General features: G+C 45.5%; 1 protein-coding gene across 18 annotated transcripts in view; it reads right to left on the bottom strand.

Moving 5' to 3' along the window:
* IL1RAPL2 (interleukin 1 receptor accessory protein like 2) overlaps positions 1 to 21,208 on the bottom strand; it is a 425,448-nt gene that overhangs the window by 32,216 nt on the left and 372,024 nt on the right. For all 18 annotated transcript variants that reach the window (XR_010834812.1, XM_048075288.2, XM_048075281.2 and 15 more), the window contains one exon: positions 3,228 to 3,357. Coding sequence is in view for 17 of the 18 variants with exons in the window: in XM_048075288.2 (XP_047931245.1) it covers positions 3,228 to 3,357 (130 nt within the window). In the remaining variant the exon portion in view is untranslated. The remainder of the gene's footprint in view (positions 1 to 3,227; positions 3,358 to 21,208) is intronic.

Raw genomic sequence — 21,208 nt, 5'->3', positions numbered from 1 at the left:
TACAATTGTCAGGTTTCATCTGACCACAGATGGCAAGGCCTGAAGAAAGCTTCACCTGGGTTTCTTTGCAGGACCAAATAATTGATTCCAAATCTTTACTGATCTGCATGGGAGTCGGGACTTAGCAAAAAGGAAACTTTCATTCTTTAGATAGAGGATCTGGACTGTGAACAGGGATAAGAACTCTAGTCCTTCCTTCTGGTCTTTAACAGTAGTCTGTTCCTCATTCTCTGCCCATAAATTGTCTACTTAAATAGCGTGAGCTTTTCAGGAGAGAGCTGTCACTTCCTCACTTCTCTGCAAAGTACCTAACACGTTAGCCAGGCAGTGATGGTAATTCTGCCTCCCTCCCTTAGCATCCCCTCCTAACAGGGTACACCGTTCTCATCTTGTCTGGGTGGTTTTGCACCCATCAGTTGACTTCTGCGGGTGAAAAGGCAGAATGTAAAATTAATCAGCAGGAGGAAATAAGGCTGCAGTTCCAAATGTCTCTATTGACATCTTTCCATGCCTCTCAAACGAGTTAAACTATTTGCACTTTAAAAATGGTGAAGACAGAGAGAAGAAAAAAAAGAAAAGACAAACATGCTCTACAAATTGGGTGCTACGGTCATTTGCAAACTCTTCTGCAGTGTCATCTGAAGAAGGAAAAGAAACAACACAGAGGTGGCTGGAAGAGTAAGATTTACGCCTGAAAATATTTATTTGCCATGGCAAAGAGATGGTGTTGACATTTCCTGTGGGCTCCTTATATAATTAGGTGCAATGGACAACTCTGCAGGCAGGCTTAAAGGCTTTGATTCCTTCTCTAATAGCTCTGGTTCAATTTACATGACATTTTATTACTGCCGTGAAAAGCCCACCTAGAAAGCAAACTTTCTTTCTCCTTTTCCCCCTATGAATTTCTAACATTTGAAGAGCTTAACTCAGGGGAAGGCAAGGAGGTGCGTCAGAGAAGGGGTTGTCACCTCTCAACCCTGCAGTACCGACTGGGTACTTTTCATTATGAGGCTCTCTAGCGAGGTCTAATAAATAACTGCAAGGCCAGAGCTGCATATAGTACTTGGGGGTGAAGCCTGTCCCCAAAACAAACCGTTCTTGGGGCTTGATTTTAATAGGATTTCTCAAATCATATGCATCCCTATTTCAGTGCTTTCATAAAAGCAGGAGGATGGCCTGGTAATTACGCATGCTCCAGCATGCATGTGAGGGCTGGGTGCTGTGTGTCCCCATGGTTGTGTCCGTGGTAAGGACAGCACCAAAAATTCAGAACTCTACTTTTAAATGTGTGAACTAATTTAACACAGGATAAGTAAAACGTTAGGTATTTGCCAAAGGAACAACCCATGGCTTATTTTGGTCTGCTCGTAGCAATTTCCACCTACTTGTAGTTTTTCAGCATTAAAAAAACAACATGCTGATAATGTCACGTACAAGCACACTGATGGGAAAAGCATCTAACCAGCAAGCTTCCCATGGCTCATCAAACTTGAAACATGACATTTTTTGAAATACATCAATAAATACAACTGGGTGGGAGATGCGGGCAAGCTCAGGGCGCTGATGGAACAGTCAGTGCCGCTTAGTTTCCCTGCAGCAGCAGAGCTGCAGCGGGATGCACAAACAAGAGCTGTTACTATGAAAAAGCCATTTGCAAAAAGTTACTCCTGCAGTTGCTATAGCTACTTTGAAATGAGAAAAGGGATGGACTGTGGAACTGCTGGTAACGATGCAGTAGTTTTTGGTAGATGCTTTGAATGCTGGCTGGGATGCCCAGGAGATTGGGTGCGTGAGAAGCAGCTTTGCTGAAGAGAAGCCGAATAGGAAGGGGTCTGTAAACCGAGTCAAAACATTTTAACAGAGAGAGAAAAGGAATCACTGCAAAATTAATTTGAAACACGAATGTGGAATGAGATGGGGCAATGAGGTACAAATGCAACTTTTTCACACCCAATTTCACTAACAGAAATGCACATCAAAGAAAAATTTGGAACGTCCCTGGAGCTGGAGGGCTCTTTAAATGCAAACCTCAAGCTGTCCTTCTGACGTGAAGGAAGAGCAAAAACCAAAATCGCTCTGTTCAGATATGAGAGAGAAGTCACAGTGCTGCTAAATGCTGATTACGTGCAATGGCAGAAGTTTCATGTAATTGTATTTTGTGGTCAGAAGCCCAAAAGAGGATTTTACACTTAAAGCCATTCTGATAATACACGATAAATTCCATCTGAACACAATTAAGGTGCAACACTAGGTCAGTTATTTTAGTATAACTTAATAACCGGTGGCTAAATGAGCGAACTTCATATTATTGATCCAGAGATAAAGGAACAGAATCTCTCTCTCTGCCTGCTCTCCAAAATCACTGTTAGAAGAAAGAAGCAACTCAGAAAATAGACGAAAAAATAAAAAAGAATGAGATGGAAGATGCAAAGACCTTGGCTTTCTTTATGATCTATACTCATCATCTATCTATTGGAGCTGGGACCACCTTGTCCAGTGTATAATCATAGCTTAGTCTTTGCTCAAAAAGCTATTAATTGGGTAATTATTAATCAGGGGAGACCAGAAGATGCTGTTACGTGCAAACTCCATGAACATTCATATGGATGCAAGTGTTTGTTTTCTTTACAACTGGTACAGCAAATGATAACCAGCATCTGGAACAAGCCATGCACAAGCCGGGTATCAGACATCCCTACAGGGAGACACCCATCTCTCCCTTAAACGGTAAAAAAGGAGGAAAAAATGCTGCTCTCTGAAAGCCCTGGTTAAGTCCTAGAGAGCTGTATCACGAGCAGACAACACGTTCAGTAGGAGGAACAAGTAGGGTGACTTTGACAGGAGACTATTCATCTCTGAGATTAACACCGATGCTGAAATGAATGTCATCTTGCAAAGCCTGCCACAAGGGCCAGCTGCAGGGGACAGCATTGTTTCCATGCAGGACTAACATCAACCCCCAGAACACTCAGGAGATGTTTCAGTTACTGTCAGGGGAATCTGGTGACAGATTCTCAGGCACATAGATAGCTACTGTGTCTTTAAAGTTTACTCACTGGAGGCATGCAACTCACACTGCCCTGGCTCCAAGTCATTCATCTCCCTTTAGACAGAAAATTGTTTCCACTTCCAATTAAAAATGTATTTTGAAAACAAAACAAAAACAAAACCACAAACAGGCTTTTGGGCCGTGCAACATTTCTAACACTAAATACTCCAAAAAGTACCTGATTTCGCCTTCTCTGATGTGACCTTCTAATTCTTCTATGAATTTTTCCCCTTTCATCCAGTAGATCATGGGGCCTGACTCTCCGCTGAATCCAAAGAAAGCTTTGCAGGCCACGGTCAGCGGGTTGCCTGAGGACAACAAGAAAAGAGAGGGTTAGACACATTGACATAGCTGCCACAGAGAGAATGACTATGAGAAAACTCAATGCCTGACACAAGTCTCCACATAAAACTGGGAAAAAAAGTGAATCATTATAAACCTGAGGAAGAACACTGATGCAGATTTGCATCTAGAGGAAACAGCTGTGAAAGGAAACTCAGATTATCCATCATTTCATTTTTTCCCCAAAAGATACTACATGAACAATGACAAGGTATGGAAACGGTGGTAACGTAAGGTGTTGTCAAACTGGTTATTAAAAAAATAAAAGATGACTTTGTCAGACTCCTGGGATGCCTACCAAGACAGGAGAGTGTGCCCTAATAGGGAGGTAAATCACCAAACTTGCTTACCGCTGCCTAACCACGTGTAAAAAAAAAGACACAGTGATAATTTCATCCTCATTTAGGTAGAAATCAAATGTTAATGAAGTCTTGGTACGCTGTTCAGAGAGCTTTTAAAGATCCCCAAGTAATATGTGATGCCAGTAAGCTCCAACACTTGTGTTACTGTCAACAGGCTTTTGGCAAAGGGCCGAACTTCAAAGCATCGCTCACGCAATACAGGAAAGAACTTCTCCCTTTCAGCTCTTCAAAAATACTTCCAAAAGAAAGAAAAGAAGCCTTGGAAAATAATCAGATTCCTTTTCTCTCCAAGAATTCAGAATATACATGGCTTTTTGGTTGGCTAGGGCTTTAGCTGTACTGACTAGTCAAAGACTGCCGTGCTTAGACTGCCAGGACAGATGGGTGTCTGTCTGTACAAAACAAAAACAGAAAACCGCCAGGAGATTTCGGAGAACCATCCCCACTCCCCTAGAGTGCTGCACCCACTTTGTTTTTTTTACCCAGCGTAGGTGGTCAAGCTTACAAAGCAGCTGTAGAGGAGCTACCTGGGAGGACAGACTTCGTTTCATGTCACTGGAGACATTTGCTGACTTTTCCAAGACTTGGATCAAACGTGCTTAGCATTTTACTATATTTAGAAGAAATGTTTTATTATTCCAGTCATTCTCAGTGCCAGCAGGAGACTCTTCTGACACTCAAATAAGAACAGGCATACAATTTTTAGGAAGGGCTAGTCGTTCGGAGCCTGTCACTTGGTTGAACATGGGCTAATGGTTTCACATCATTGACTTACTGTGCCTTAATCAGTTACCTCTTGTCTTCCCAGCAGAGATAACTGGCTGTGTGCATACTCAGGGCATATCAGAGCTGGGTGTTTAAGCATCTTTGCCTAACCCCCCCCCAAGCCGTGCTAAGTCAACTACTTGTACTTGTCTATCCGTTCTCTCAGTGCCCAATTTAAGACATGTCAAAAGAGTCTGATTATGCAGGAAGCACAGCATTCCCAGCCACTGAAAATCAGATGCCTTTAAATTGTTTCCAAGAGCCAAAATTACAAGGCCTTTTCAAACATTATGATACAGCAAGAAAATGTTTAAAGACCGTACTTGAGTCTGTGTCTCTCAAATAGCAAGAGACAGAAATGGAAAGGAAATCAGAATGTTTATCCTGAAGCGGTTTCACAGAATCCTTCATTATCCTCGTATTCACCATGAACCCTGGCACCACAGCTGGCCACCATACACGTGCTGACGCTCACAGATTATATACAACCAGCTCAAACATCCAAACCACGAGGCCAAGTGGATATTCACAGCCGTCTCTACATCCCCCAACACTGACCATCATCACAGGAAAGTTTCGAGCCTCATCAGCTGGTGAAGAGTCCGACTCTTGCGGGTGTCCCATAAACCATGCTGTGATGGGAGCAGCCAACACCCTGCGAGGTGCTGCGTGCCCACCATGGGTGGTGGGGAGATTCAGGGCCTCTGGCTGTATCCACCTCACATCTTCCTAACACGCCGAATGCCAGGTGTGAGGTCTTCTGCGCTGCTCGCCTCAGAGGCATGACAGACGTCGATTTAAATACCACTTAGTGATTCCTAGCATGTCGCTGCTCGGTCCACGTTTGATTTTAATGGAAAAAGACAATCACAACAATGTGAAAAAGAAAAATGGCTAGATGGGGCCTTTCAGCCTTGACAGAATATGCCCTTTACTTGGCACACCGCGCTGGGCATTAAGCGTTACGGGCAAAATATATTGCAGGGCGTGCTTTTCCTCAAGCCAGCACATTTTTACTTTAAATAAAAATAAATAATCAACCCCCTGAGGAAATTAAAATAAGGTGAAGCTAAAATTTCTATACTTACAGAGTAAATATCCTGAGGTAATGTAACTTCTGAAGAAATAAAGTTTTCTGTACAAATAGGAAAAACTAAGAGAACAGCTACGGTATGCAGCTCCTGTAGTAAATGAACCCGGTCCCTGTACCGGGACAGCCTGTATTCCCGCTGTGCTGCCAGGGAAAAACACCAGCATAAACTAATACGGCCAAGGGCGGCCTTCAATTAGAGGGGATTCGTATTTCCAGCTCTGAGCCCAGGACTGAACAAACCCCAGTCCATCTCACCTGTGAACCCACTGCTGATCAGACGGAGGTGACAGTGGTGGCATCACAGGAACAGCCACCTCCTCACGCCGTAGCACAATGATGCACGCCTGGGTTGAGCTAATCTGATCTGTCTTGGGTGGAAAGGGCCTGAGGCTTGGTGACACCCCCAGGTCCCATCCAAGCCCAAATTCTCGCACACCACTCTTCTACTCCCCAAGCTGATGGGGACGTCCCACTCCTGTCTAGCTCACCAAGGCAGCCTCTGGTATCTAACTCTGCCACTTCCTCTGTGACAGCAGGACCAAGAAGTCCATCTTGCACACAACACTAAATGTTCCCACTACGAACTTCTTATTAAAGAAAATTTCCCCTAGCGTCATTTAATTAACCACATCAAAGTTCCTAGAACGAATGCTATCCTGAAAGTTTTCCATTTATAAATGGTTTCTATTTAAACTTGTTTCTGTTTCACTTGTAACTTTACTTACGAAAATAATTTACTGAGAAACGGAGAAAACAATTAGAGATTTCTAATGAATCAACATTTATGAGAATGCTTTAAGAATCAAGGGGAGAAATTAGAAAAGCCTGCTCACAGACATCCCTGCGCTTACTGCTTTGCTGGGGTCACCTTGGGAAGGAAAGCCTCCGGTCCCAGCAGCAGTCTCTGCTTTACCTTTTTTCCCTACTCCGTCAATCAGGCAGGCTTGTTGCAAACCCAGCTGATAAGACACAACTGCTGGCAAAAGGAATGACTTTTATTGCTAAATCTTATTGTACATTTTTCATGCGACTGTTTTCACAATAAATATGTGTGAGCTCCATCGTACATTTTAATATTTCTTTTTTTTCTGAGAAAGAGAATCCACAGAAACGCAATTATTCAAGCAAAAGAGCTGAATGCTGGGGGAACGAGTCCTGGCTAAGGATGGAAAAAGGGTATGCAAAATAAATTAGCCTGGCATGATTCTGAACGTGCTTACTGCGGGCCTGACATGCCTTGAAAGAGAATGACAAATACTGCAGCACAGGATCTCTTAAAAAAGTCATGCTCTAAGCATCAAATAAATGAAGCTTAAAATACCTAAAAGTTCTTCAGTCCTTTAAAAACCTAAACGCCAAGGCTAGATGACTGACCAGCACAGAAGACAAAAGCTGTTCACAGACCATAAGATCTGGCTTATGCCAAAGCAATTTTTCAGGAATTATTATTATTTTTTTGACACATGAAAAATACTGTTTATTTTTTCTTTTTCACTTATTTTGTACAAGAAAGTGTATTTCCTGGTTTATTTGCCAGCATCCATTCAGGGGTGCCTTGCGCAGCCCATGTTCTCTGATGCTCTGCTGCTGCTCTGTTCTTCCAGCAGATCAGGCTTTTGCTCCCAGATCAAATCACCCATCTGACAGCCATCAAAGTCATTTGTGAATCTTTCACTTTTTGTGATTTTTTTGCTACAGCTTGAAACATTCATTTTTTTCTAATTCTTTCCTGGTTTTGTGCCAGATATAGCTCCACTCACAACAAGCCTGATCAATGCTTTAGCATCTCCTTGCACCATAGTGGGAGGCTTCTAATCAATCAAAGCCCCAAACCATTGTCATTTCTCTAAGAAATTGAAAGAAGCAACAACAGAAATAGAAGACAGTGGTAACATCCTCTCTCAGCCTCCTCTCTCAATTTCAGCCTGATTGTCCAAATTAAATAGTGACTGGAGGAGGGCTACACGATTATTCCCCAAAGTGGAGAGCCAGACTTCTGTCACGGTAACTTGAATCCTTTGATGGATTCCTGGGGAAAAACCCCACAAAGGGTTTGGCTCTTTGCTGGGGAGAGGCTGCTGTTTGCTCACATACCTGGGGACTCACAGACGTGTGAAAGTGGTTGGATCTGGGCTGCACTGCTGCCCATCGCAAGGCGACTGTTTCCTCACGTCTATGCCCAGCACTGCCCCCTCAGAACCGCTTTAAAGTCAAATAAGGGCTTATTGAAAAATAAAGAATGAATCATGGGGCGATAACCACAAAATGGGTGTGCGAATCCTCCAGGGGAAATCAGGCTTTGTTGCTTGCCTCGCTGAGCTGGAGGAAGCCGCCTGGGGCTGAGGTGCCCTGAGAAGGACGGGGCCATGTCCCCAACCAGTCCCTGTGGTGCCAGAAATTCAGAGTGGCCATACAAACCCATTTCCTAATGAAACCCCCAGCTGTTTCCTTTCTGGAATGGGGTTTGATGCACGTACCCAGCTCCTGCTCTCCAGCCTTCCTTTCCCAGGCTTTTTCTGACAGGCGAGTGACTGCTCTACCTGAGGCTTCCCACAACTCGGCGGTTTCAAGCAGCCTTCTCCGCAGCCCGGTGGGAGCCTCCCTCCCTAAATCACCAGGGGGTGGAGGCTGCGGGGCTGCGCTTGGTGCCTGCACTGCTGTGAAGCCCAGAAGCTGGGCATGGGCACCCATCGCAGGGCTGCTTACACAGCGGCAGGGCACTCACCTCCAAGATCACCTGGCCCAACCACCCCCCTACCACCAGTGTCACCCACTAAACCGTGTCCCTAAGCACCACGTCCAACCTCTCCTTGAACACCCCCAGGGATGCTGACGCCACCACCTCCCTGGGCAACCCGTCCCAACGCCTGACTGCTCTTTCTAAGAAATGTCTCCTAATTTCCAACCTGAACCTCCCCTGGCGCAACTTGAGGCCATTCCCTCTGGTCCTATCACTAGTTACGTCTGAGAAGAGGCCGACCCCCAGCTCCCCACACCTTCCTTTCAGGCAGTTGCAGAGAGCAGTAAGGTCTGCCCTGAGTAACTCAGTAACGGCGCCCTTTGGCTGTCCGCAGGATCAAATCTGACTCATTAGTGCTCTAACGCGTTTTACAAATGCTAGAAACCGGCCAAAGAGCAGCAGAGTGACTTAAACTCCTCTGGTAAGGCAGGCAGGATTATCTACAACCACGAAGTAAGGAGCACACTTCCTTTTCCTTCAGAAGGACGTCCTGGATAAGAAGATATGGGATACAGAGCTTATGCCTGCAATTTATCCACAAAACAAGTGCCAGGGGCACCACAGACCTTGACTCATGAAAAATAGCCTGTGTGTGTGGCAGCTTCTATCTATAGCTTGCAGGGGACATCAATCTTCTCCGAGCCCCTTGCAAAACCATCCTCCTCACCCCTCCCTGATGCTCAGCGAGGGGCAGAGCCCAGCAGCATGCCGAGCAGCCCCACTGGTGCTGGGCTCAGCAAAGCTGGCTGCCACCGAGCGTTGTGCTGAGCTGCTGCCAGGGACTCGAGGGTGGTGACAGCAACAAATGGTGCCCGCTCGAGGCCGCTCTAGCAGTCTGAGACCCAAATCCTGAGGCTGAGCCCTAGCCCTCTGCCAAGCATCCCGTGCCAGGTGCTCCCTGAATGAGGTGGGTTGTTTTTGCATTTGTTAAGTTTACTACGTTGTGTTTTAAAGCGTTCAATTAATTGAAGGTTTAGGTAAGCAATCGCGGGTGCCTGCAGTCACTACTTATGAACAAACAGTATCACACTGGTTCAAAAGACGACTTCATAAATTCACTATTCCAGCAGCAGGTAATTTCTCCTCATTCAGACATCTCCCACCTTGTCTGCGCCAGGGTCAAACCTGACGGATGCTGCAGCTGCAAACTCACTCCGACGCGCTGAGCGTTGCAAGGCACCTCGTGGGATGTGTCTGCCGTGGTTCGGTATCACCTGGTTGATTGAAAAATTGCTGCTCGTCCACTTATCCTGGACTGGCGTGGTGAGCAATGAATACTGATGTTGAAAAGTTTGGTGTTAAATAAGGGAAGCTGTTGACTCTGGAAACCAGGCAACAAGAGTGCCCTATTTCAGATTCAAATCCTGTATTTGGATGCTCCGATAGATCAGGACTCACAAAGAAGCCCATTTTCCATGATTCAGAGCCATTTTCCACACCCTAATAGGGCATCTCCACCTACCATCTAAACTTACAACCCCTGAAACACAATTGTAGCCTCATCGTAAGACTGAGAAATGCAATAAAAACAAGGCACTCAATCCACCACACCATCAGACACGAGGGTGGATGCTGCACTGGCTCCTTTTCATTTCTCACTTTACTCCTTTCTGCTTCTATTCCTTGGTTTGTGCTAAGTTTATTCAACTCTCTGCTCTCTCCTTTCTGCCTGATCCACTCCCTGCTTTCTCCATGAGCTCAGCACCCACCCCAACAACCACATTTTCTTTTTTTTGTAGCACTGTACCTCACCTTTCGTAACTTCACTATCCTTCTCTTCACCCATTTCCTTTGGCCTTCATTTCCTAGCTTCTTCCTTTCAGTTTCCATTCTGCCTTCCACCCTTTTTTCTGCCTTGTCTCTGGACCTCAGTCTCCCCCAGGACATGCCCAGAGAGTCTTCTTTCCCTTCTGTTGCTCTACCTCCATCCCTCCCCTTATCCCATGAAGCATGATGACTAGAGTAGATGCCAACCATGTTCACACCTTGAGGCCAGTGAATAAAGGACAGTTTCCAACAAGCGCTGCCGTAGTCACCTACTTGTTATATCTGTTGCATTTTCCAGATCTTTCAGTTCTCTTTTCCCCTTCCTCCCATTGCAAACCCAGATGTTATTCTCTCCTGCAGAGATCTGCCTTCCTTTCTCTTCCACAGCAATTAGGAAGAGCTTTAATGCTGTGGTTGCAGTTGTCCTTGCCAGCCACTCTACCCACAACCTTATGCCTACCCAGAAACACCACAATAAACCCAGCCAGCTCTGAGCTTCACTGATTTGTTCAAGTGAAATTCTCCTTTTTTTTTTTTTTGGTTCATCAGCCCGCACTGCCCAGCTGGCACCACGCACAAGAGGATGCTGCTAGGGCTCATCCGCGCCCCAGATGGAATGGCTTCCTAAAGGAGGCAGGAGGCAGCTGGCAGTGCCAGCAGAGTAAAACCCAGGCATATCCTCATGTCATCCATCTTCACGAGGGTTTTTTCCAGGTCCCTCTCAGCACAGGTCGAGGGACTGCAGCACCACTTTGCAGCATCAGGGTCTTCAGCATCTGTTCCTGTTACCTGCTAATGCCACACTGAAATCCTTCACAGATTTACCCGTTACTGGATTTAGAAAAAAAATAATCACAGAAACATCAGGTACGCTATTACCTCCCTCCTTTCTTTTTTCCTTGCCATTTCCCAGCATTATTTTTTTCCTTATTTTCTTTAGGACAACAAGCTGTATAAAGTCAGTGCTAATTACTATACCTGGGCTTATTTTACCTCCTCTTTTACTAGGTTATCCTACAGAACGCAAGCTTTGCTATGTGCCAAACCATGCTACCCTTATTTAGGTAACAGTCTTATGGAATCCAGTGACTATTTTGAGCATTACTGGATAGAGTGAAAATAACATACATTCAAAAGCAATTATTTTCTCTGAAAAAAAAATACAGAAAATCCTATGTGTCAAAGCTCTATTCCAGCAGCCAGTAGATTTATGACCAGATACGACCCCTACAAACATTTGCATAATTAAAGATCAGCTAGGAATTAATGAACCGACAGCATTTTTAACAAAATTAATACAGAAAGAAACCTGCTTTGTGCAATGATAATAGTTGCTGTAATGAAATAAATTTACAGCAAAATCAAACCTAACTAGCCTCCAGACATTTCCAATCAGTTTAACAGCATTTTAAAACACATACGTATACGTTATTTTTACTAGATTGTTTTATTCTCCATGTTTCTACAAAGAGACAGTCTAAAGGAGGTGCTCTTCTCTCAAGTAGGGCTCCAGTATGACCAGCATATGTGAGCAACTAAAATGATGTTCTGGCAGCTGTCCTGATGTATAGGAAAAAATAAATGGTGGTACATGACATACATTAAGTTGGCTGTTCCCTCATGTAAGAACTCTTTCGCCAAGGCAAGTCTTCAACAATAAAAAAGAGCCAAGTAAAAACTTTGACAAGAAGCATGCAAAAGATCTTTAGGTCTTGTTTTGTCCTCTGTAGTTTATGATCTTAATTCTAACCTTCTTTCCTGCTCTGCTCTTATTTCACGCCCTGAGACATCACAGAGCACACAGCCATGAGGTATTTGTGCTCTTCTGTCTCGCTCAAGTGAGCAAATAGCAGATCTAAAAAGTACCCAAAGTAACATTGACTAACAACAAGCAGCAAAATCCCTAACATGAAACAAACCCAAGCAAACCTCTAGACACTTTGCTGCCAGGAACACAAGTCAGTGCATTGCTGTCATTGCATCCAGCCACAACCACTTCTAATTTAAACAACACAGTCATGACCCAGTCCAAGTGCTGCTTGTAGGCTTGGCTATTGACTGGGGCTCTCACAAAAAGAGAAAAACAAAACTAACACACACACGAGACTGAAATGGTGCTGATAAAAAATTATCAGATGTTCCAAGTGCCTTTTGGGAAACTAAACAAAAAAATCCAAACACAAACAGATCAATCAAAGCAAAATCTCCTAGGGCAACTTCCTTCCAAAAAAGACATCCAGAAGCAGCCCCCAACAAAGCAATCCTCAGCTAAATAAGCTAAAATCCTTTACTCCGTTTTCAGAACTGCCTTGAGGGCAGAGTTTCAAAAGCCCTAGTCATCGAGGGCTCAGGTGTAATTGAAAGTCAGGGGTTTTTGCTTTTCAGTTATTCACCTGCAATGACGACGGATGCTTAGCAGGATTTCCAGAAGCAGCTTGACAGCTGCCTTGTACTGACAGATCCTTCTGAAAATCTCATTTCCATGCGTTCTGAGGCATTGATTTACGAAAAACACAGCAATGAAGGCTCTCTTAGAGAGCACCATATGAGCTAAAAAACAGTCCGGGACAAACTACACAGGAATTGGAGGCAGGACACCACATATGGCACTACCAACCTCCAGCAAACTGTGAGGAGTGGCAAATTTGAGAAGTTTTATTTCAGATTGTAACTACCTGTTGCTGGCATCCAAAGCCAAATTGCTCGTCTGCCATGGCCTAACCTCAGCGGTCAGTGAGCTGATATGGGGATGTTCCATATGGATATGCTTTCTTTGAAGGGAGCAGTGCACAAAGGGAATGGGCTGCAGCTTTCTGGCCCATCTTGTCCATGCTTGAAATAAAACTGGGGTTTCCTTTCATTAGTTGCATCCTGCAGAAGCCTAGGCCTTGTATCCCCATCTGACATCTGGAGGCAGGATGATGGGTACCTGTCTGAGGACTATTTGCTAATGGCTTGCCTTCTTTTTCTAGCAGAAACGTGTCTTCCATTTTTGCCTACTCTCATCCCCTTTTGCTCCAGATGAGACTGCCCTTCAGCCTTATGCAGTCATTCTTATTTACTCTTCTGAAAAAGTACAACAAGAACCAGCAATTGTTTCAAGTCCCCAGCAAAATGCTTTAGGGAATGAAGTCAGTGAAACAGAGGATAAAAAGTTCACCTCCGAGCCTTTTCAGCGAGCTGGCCATCGCACAGGCAAGCTGCCGCGTCTCAGCTGGTAGAGGAGTGCCTGTTACACCAGGAGCCAGAGGAGTGGAACAAAACTTTATGGGGCAGCAACATCCAGGCTAGTGTGAACCAAGCAGGGAGTGAGATGGAACAAATAATCTTGTTACGGCCATGGCCCCTCTGCTGGCACAGTGACCATTTCTCTGTTTAATATTGGGTTTTGGTATGGCCAGAATAGCTGGCACCACACAGGTGCGTTGCTTTGAGAGAAGAACAGGAAGGAAAAAATATTCAGAGGACATTTGGTGCTTTAGATCACTGTCCCATGGTGAGAAAGGGAAACAGCCAATTGTTTGCTTCAGCATCAGAGATGGACCATGAAATGTTCCTGCCTCCTCCCTGTGATCTGCTGGCTCCAAAGGAAGGCAGAGACCTCTCCCACATGCTGCTGCTTCTTGCTGACTTTGGGACTTGCCAACTCTCCAACTTGCCCTCCAAATTTTTTTCTACAGACTATCATTTCTTACACTTCAGTTTCCTGAGCAATTACGTCTTTATCTTTTCTCTCAGGTAAGAAAAAGGATGAAATCCAGCATCCATTTCTAAGGAGCAGTCTAGCTTCATGTGGAGAAAACAGTGCATGGAAGGACAAACCCAGCCAAACCTCTTCCAACTTTTGCATTGATTTTTAAACAAGTGCTAAGAGACATTAAAAAGAGGGCTACAGAATGGCTATCCCTCCATTTCATTTAGAAATGATAAACAAATGTGAACTAATACTTCATATTTCACATGTCCTGCCCTGTAAACCAGATGGGACGCAGAAACAAAAGTATGCTGGAATCTAAGTGGAGCCACCTGGGGTATTTTCACACTGCTTTGTACAAAGATGCAAAGAAAAACTTAACTTTCCCTGAAAGGGATTATCTCTGCAGTGCCCTGGAGCAGACCACAAACGTTAGTGCGGTTAACAAGGTCCAGAACATCACCTAGATGCAAGTATTTTGATGGTAGCCATGCCCTCCCCTCTCTGTGCTGCACAGCCACGCTCCCAGCACGGTGCAGGAGGACTGAGCCAAGGGGCCAGACACAAGAGGCAGTACCTGCCGCAACCTCCAGCTTTGCCAGCCCTCCTCAAATAAATCAAACGCCGTGCTGGGTCTCGGTCGGGGGCTCAGGAGGCAGATGTCAACCACCTCTGATACTGCACATCACCACGAATGTCACCTCACCTGGCCTCAGCTACACAGGCTCATCCTCAGGCACAGGACCTGCTGTGGCTCGTGCTAAGATGATGCAAGTTCATTTCTCCTGCACAAAGGGACCAAGGGGACACAGCTACCCAGATCAGCTTGTACTCAGACAAGAACCTACAACTGATTGATGGGCTTAAAACTTGACAAATGCTCCAGCATTCTGCTGAATAGGGAGAGGTTTCCTTCTTCAGTACATTTAAGCAGATATTTAAGTGCTCTGCTGAGTCGGGACAACAGCAAGTCTTTATTTAAGACTGTACGTACCCAAAAAGTGCCAAAAGGAAAACAGCAGCCACAGGGAGCAGCATTTTCTCCAAGATAACTCCAGTAAATAATTTCCATTATTTACTTAAGTTTAGATATAACATTCAGGGAGAGTAGGGATGTAAAACAGTTTGATAAATACAACCTGTGTTTTGTTCATTGATTCAATCAATGCTGCTCATCAGTTGTCCAATACAGAATTTACAGGGAAATTTAATCTCTTTAGTTTGTCAAAATTAAAGGAAACATTTTTATTTGCCCTTCTTATTAAAAAAGTAATGATAAAAAAAGGAAGTAACATTAAGGGGGACAGTATTTTTGGAAAAAGTCAGACATATAGGAAACTGACTAAAATAGGAACGGTTTTACATCATTTTTTTCTGTTTTTGTTCCATCAAAATCTTGGGTTAAGAATTTTTTAATCAAGATGCAAGACCTAAAACAGGGTCCCGTGCCTTGGGTGAAAGAATTTAGCAATCACTTAAAGATGTAAGGGGTCATCAGAAATGTTACGAACTCAGACAACTTCCCAGTGTTAAAACTACTCCTTCCTAAAGAGAGACAGTGACAAACCCTTGTGCTCAGTGATTTGAGTCGTAATCTATCAGTTCAGGTAAATGCCATGCCAGGAATGACCTTGGTGTTTTCTCTGATGGATGTGATTTGCAGAAGTCAGCAGACTGATTTCCCTAAACCTATTAGCGGTGAAGACTCAGATTTACTCTAAGCCTCTTGCCTTGCATTCAGCTGATAGCACTCACATTAAACATGTATTAAATGTAATTTTAGTTGCACAGGAGTCTAATAATCCCAGATTTCCCCAGGTGAGTGTCAGATCATGAAGTCGAACTCAGAACTAAATTCTGCCCCACCTCTTTCTTCTCTGGGGTCCCTACACACAGGGAAGGCACAGACCCGAATCCACAACCTTGCTCTCAGCACTGCTGAGTGATGACGATTAAAACACCCCAAAAATCAAAGGATACTTTGCTGGCCCAAAGTAGAACATCCCCTGAAAGGAGAAACCATCCTATCCACATTCATGGTGATTTGTGTCCCCAAAATCTGAGCACAGAGCCCATGTGGCTAGAGAGGAATATTTTTACTCAGTAAATAAATACTAATAAATACTAACAAATACAAAACCTACACACACAGACCTCTTCTGGAGATGGGTGACAAGTCCTTCTCCAGGCTTACAAGGAGATGCTGTGACTTTGAATCTGAACCACCCTGAGGAGGAGGAAGCTCTCTTTCCCTGCTGTGAAGAATGGTGAGACCTTGTTCCACCTGGGAGAGCCATGGTATCAGTTAATCTGAGCAACCCGCAGAGAATTTAAGTCTGGACCTACGTGGTTCATCTTTAAAAGACCATTTGCTATTGTAAAATAAAGGGGAATCAGGAACCAGGAGCCTGTCCTCCCCACGTGGGCAGGGCTGGCAGTCTGTAGCACAGCAGGCAGAGCATGAGTGAGCTGCTCTCTGGCCCAGGCAGGAGCCCCAGCCTGCCTTCGCGCCAGCGTGCTGCGAGAAGCCACAAAAGAGCACCCGGCACACAGAGCTGGCTCCCCCAGAAAGCAGTTTTGATTTCCAACACTCCTGGAGCCTCAGATTGCCCTCCTCATGTCTCGCCCATGGTGGTGTTGGGATATAAGGCAGTATCTTAGAAGCTCAGAGCAGGATCTTAAAACCCCTTCCTGGGAGAGAAAAGCTTTGCTCTTCTTTATTGCTTATCTCTTTTCTTAGCTGGGATAGCGCCGAGAGAGAAATTAAGCTGCTCCCTGCAATATCTAATGTGAAACCATGGGCATTTCTGCCCCAAGATTGTTACTTGAGCTTTTTCTAGTGCCAGAAATGTTTATGTGGCTGTCACCTCTGCATTAACCAGGAAAGGTTACAGACTTGCTCCTTTGTCCCCGGGGTAAAGCTCCTGCCACCAGGCAAAACAAAGCGAGGACCCAGGTAATTGTGATCATCTGGAAGTGTGATGGTCTAATCACACACAGATGTGCAGGAGCAAGACCAAAGGACTGGCCTTTAGAGATGTGCATCTGCTACCGCTCAGAGCACTGAATAAAGCTGTGCCCGCAGCTGATAACAGACCGAAGCAAGCGCCTGCCCCACACGTCTTGTGAATGCTGCTTTGAAGGCTTTTTAAAGGGACGCTGCGTATGTTTTAGGAGGCTCATGCAGCAATACAAACCAGAGGATAAAAACAACGGATAAAGCCTGCTGCAGTCAGTATGCACTTCCAGATTCAGGAAATCCACTACTGTTTTATGCACAGGGCACCATGAAATGGTCGGCAGTGCCTCGTGGCTATTTCCCACTCCGACACCCTGAGGAACGCTACCAACGGGTAACCAGTGCTGGGCCATACCTGTGGGGGGCTGCTACTGCCCTGAGGTGGCTGCTGCATTTTGAAATCGGAGAGGTCCTTCCCCAGGTCTCTTTCTGCTGAGTATCAGAGACAGAAAAGCCAGCCAAACCCAGGCTGTGGGCAGGACTGCTGGAATGGAGGGATCTTCGCAGGTGGAGGAAGGATGCTCCTGGCTCTGGTCATGAGCAGCACTCCCTTGGGAAGGGTAGGAGAGGTCTGTGCTGCTTGTTCCATGTGAGTCCTCATTTCCCACTGAGGAGAAGCTCACAGCCCGGCTCAGGAGGAACGAAGGCAGCAGCTCGTGGCTCGCAGCGTGCCCCAATGCAGCCCCTTGGGCAGCTACCAGCCAAGCGGAGCAAGGAATGCTCCCTGCTCCCAACCACAGCAGCTAGGCAGACACTCCCATCCTCCTTTAGGCCCACTAATGAAACCTGCTTTAAAAGTGAGCTCTGCACAGGAATGTAGCTCCATTTGCTCACAAATAAACAAGATTTCAGACTGCATGCAGCAGCTGCGGAAGGCAAGCAGCAGTCTTCCTTTCCAAAAGGCTGCTCCAGAGAGAGGTGAGCAGTAAAAGGGCGCTTGGATGCAAGGAGGAATTAAACCTCAGCACAGGGAAACATCTCCCGTGTGTCTGGCAGGGTATGTGCGGGGACAGGGTCCCCCCAGGGCCCCATAGCGCCTCGTTTCCTGACGATGCCTGGCTGCTTTTTGCTTGGCTTTAGCTGCCCAGGAGAGAACAACGTGACAGCCAGGCCGTGGGAGCCACTGACTGCTGGCACCCCGCACTTAGCTTTTTTCACGTCGAGGCATCCGCAAGCTGCTCAGACCCTTTGCAATGGAACTTTGCTTGCTCACATGGAAATGAAGTAAAAGCCAGGATGACATGCACTACGGTGCAGAGAAACAAATGCAGAGCCACGGAGTAGCACTTCCATCTGATCTGAGGCCACGAGCCCCGCTGGTGCCTGCGGAAAGGTTATTTCACAGACAAGAACTTCACATTGGACTAAAGAAAGATAAGGTTTATGTAACCCCCTGTCGCAGGGGTTGTTTACTGAGCAGAGTTCACCAACCTTGACAGTCACCTGCCTTTTGTGCGAACCAGCCCTAGCTCAGCGGCTCTGTTCCTGCGTGGTGAAAGCCGAGCATCTGGCAGGGCGTAAGCAGGGCCGATCCGCGGGGCTGACAGCTCTGCCAGGGGCTGGCGGGCTGCAAGGAGGCTGCAGCAGGTGCCGCAGACACCTGACGGCTTGCATCCATCCATGCCAACACGCCCAGCCTCTATCCTTCCCCCTCCTTCTCCCTCTTCCACGGGGTAAAGGGAAAGTGGCTTTTTGTGCAGTTGTTATGATGCATCCCCCCACATATTGAATAGGCGGTAACAGAGAAATGCCAGAATCGCAAGGATACTGCAAGTCACTTCAGAGATGAACCCTTCTAGCTCAACTAAAAGCATCTCCACTCCCCCTAAAACGTCTTTCAAAATGCTAAATTTCTGGAAAAGGCTAGTTTCTCAGTCTTTGGAAATTATTTTCTGCATAAAATGAAAATACATGCGTACTCCCAAACATCAAAAACACATTGCACTTCGGGGCCACAGCTGAACAAAAAGGAGGAGAAACCCTATGAGGACAGTTGACAACAAAGCTTCTGGCTGCAATCGGAAGGTCTCAAAAGCACGATCACACTTTCAGTGGACAGAGGTGGAAGAGATGTGAGTCACGCTGGTAGCTCCTGTTCCTTGTGCAGACACAGCGGTGGTCAGTGGTTCATATCGGTTCCCTCCTAAATGAAACCAGGCTCACACACCTTCATCTTCAGAAAGAAAATCATAGTTATCTCCCAGATACACTCATATAAAGCAGAAATGGTTCAATTTGCTTTTGTTTTGCTCCAAATGTGCTCCAGACATGCCAGCTTGGTCTCTAAGGACTTCCCTGCCTACTGTAGTCTCCTCTCCTAACTCCTCATCAAAGCACGTTGGGTAAAAACTTCCTTCCTCCACATCACTAGCCCCCACCCTGACCCTGTCATTTCAATTTCTCACACCTTTCCTTTTCCCCTGCCCTGTCTCTGCAGAGTCTCATCTCTACAGCTTATTGCCATTGGCTACTAATGTTGCACAAAGCTCTACCAATTTCAAACATAATGAAAAGAAAAATCAGTAACACAAAAGAGAAAATTAACCATGGAAACCACTCTCCCAGGGCCGTCCAGGTTCTTTAGGTTCAGCTCCTGAATCTGCTTTGCAGACTCCCCCGCTGGTGCTGTCCCTCCTTTTCTCCGGAGCTCCCTCTGCTGAACCCAAGATCTGTTTTACAGCAAGCAACCATTAGGAAGCATTGTGCATGAATCATTCTCTCCAATTTTCCCTTTATATGCACACAAGGTGCACCTCTTTCCCCTGCTCCTGCTGGAACTCAGGCCAGCTTGCTCACACACCTGACTTTCACTTTACAGAGCAATTTGTCAACACAGTGACACCTAAATTCCATGAGGTTCCCGCTGGTGCCGGGATTTGAAATCTCAGTCCTGGCCCAGTGAAGCTGCCTTCATGAATTGGGGGTTGCTGGCCAAAGCTCCATTATGTGTGAATTACTGGTATTTAAAATTTTAAAGGACTCTGTTAAAAATAACTGCTCAGGGAAGGGGCTAAAGACATGGCCTGCACTCAACAGCACTCACAAAAGCAAAAAAGCACAAAATACACAACTCATCCCTAGAGCCACTGGGACGGGCAAGAAGGACAAAAGCAAGCAGGCTCTCCTGGGACACTGTCTTTGCTTTGCTCAGGGTTTCTACACCTCACATTTCACCAGAGACCTTCCTCCTTCGGCTGCTGCTAAAGCTTTGGGAGCGTGTCCCCAGTGTCTCAGCAGGCAGCCACGGACTTGCTTACAAGCCACAACCTGAGGACGTGATTATCAAGGGCAGCTCATGGAGGCATTGCAAATTGTACTTCTGCCTTGATGTTGCATAACAAGACACCATTCCTTACTTCTGCTCCCAAGCACACTCACAATTAATAGATCTAGTTAGTAAGTTCACTTAATTATTTAAACGATGCCTTGCAGGAAATCATCTTTGATTTAAAAAGACAAAATTACATGAAAAAAGTCTCACTCCAGCTGATACAAACTGGATGCTACGTGTTTGAGAGGATTTGAAGATGACCTGTGATGACTGGCAAGGCTTTCCACTCCATTTTGGCCCGAAGACTATTATGGCAGATTTTGTATAGACCTTTTAAACACACGCACACATGCAAGGCACAAAAACACGAGTATGGGAGCTGAAAGGACATACTAGACAACTTGCTTTTAACTCCAGCCTTCCCTCAAAAAAGCTATACAACAGGCACAGTTAAATCTCTTAAAATAATAAGCCCTCTTTTTATATTGCTGGATGGCCCCCATACACGGTGAGTATCTGTCATTAAGTATATACCTGCAGAGCAATTAGAAAACGGAGGTGTAAAGGAATGTGTGAGGTTCCCTTACAACCTCAGTAACTACCAGGCACTTTTCCCCTTACACTCTAAGCTCTGTCCTTATGCTGCTAATGCACACAAGCAGGTTGAAAGGCACAAATAATCCCACTGATCCCGTTAAGTACACATACGTACATTTGCCAGATGAGGGTGTTAGATGCTATATTGCTTTATGACTTTGAAAAAACACTTAGTGACTTACCTTATATTTTGCAAGAAAGCACCAATTTGAATTTTATTCCTGTGCCTACTGGCCTGCTCTGTGCATTCCCGATGCCAGCAGCGCTAGGACACTCACTGATGGTGCATATTGCTTTGCTTATTTCCTTAAACAACCCCAGACAGAGCAACCCCGCTGCTACTGCACTGTTAGACGCTGACCTGAATTTTCCACACATTGTGGTGGAAAATGGGAATGACAGCGACAGTCTGTGAAATTACACAATGGCTAGAGAACAGGAATTGAGCACACTGATGCTCGGGTTGATTTCAAGGAGAGGTCTTGGAAATCCGCAGGAGCCTACCACAT

This window comes from Anser cygnoides, chromosome 13, assembly GCF_040182565.1.
Source record: "Anser cygnoides isolate HZ-2024a breed goose chromosome 13, Taihu_goose_T2T_genome, whole genome shotgun sequence".
Lineage (NCBI taxonomy): Eukaryota > Metazoa > Chordata > Aves > Anseriformes > Anatidae > Anser > Anser cygnoides.
Note: the sequence above shows the minus strand (reverse complement) of the source record. Positions and strands in the feature narration are given on the sequence as shown.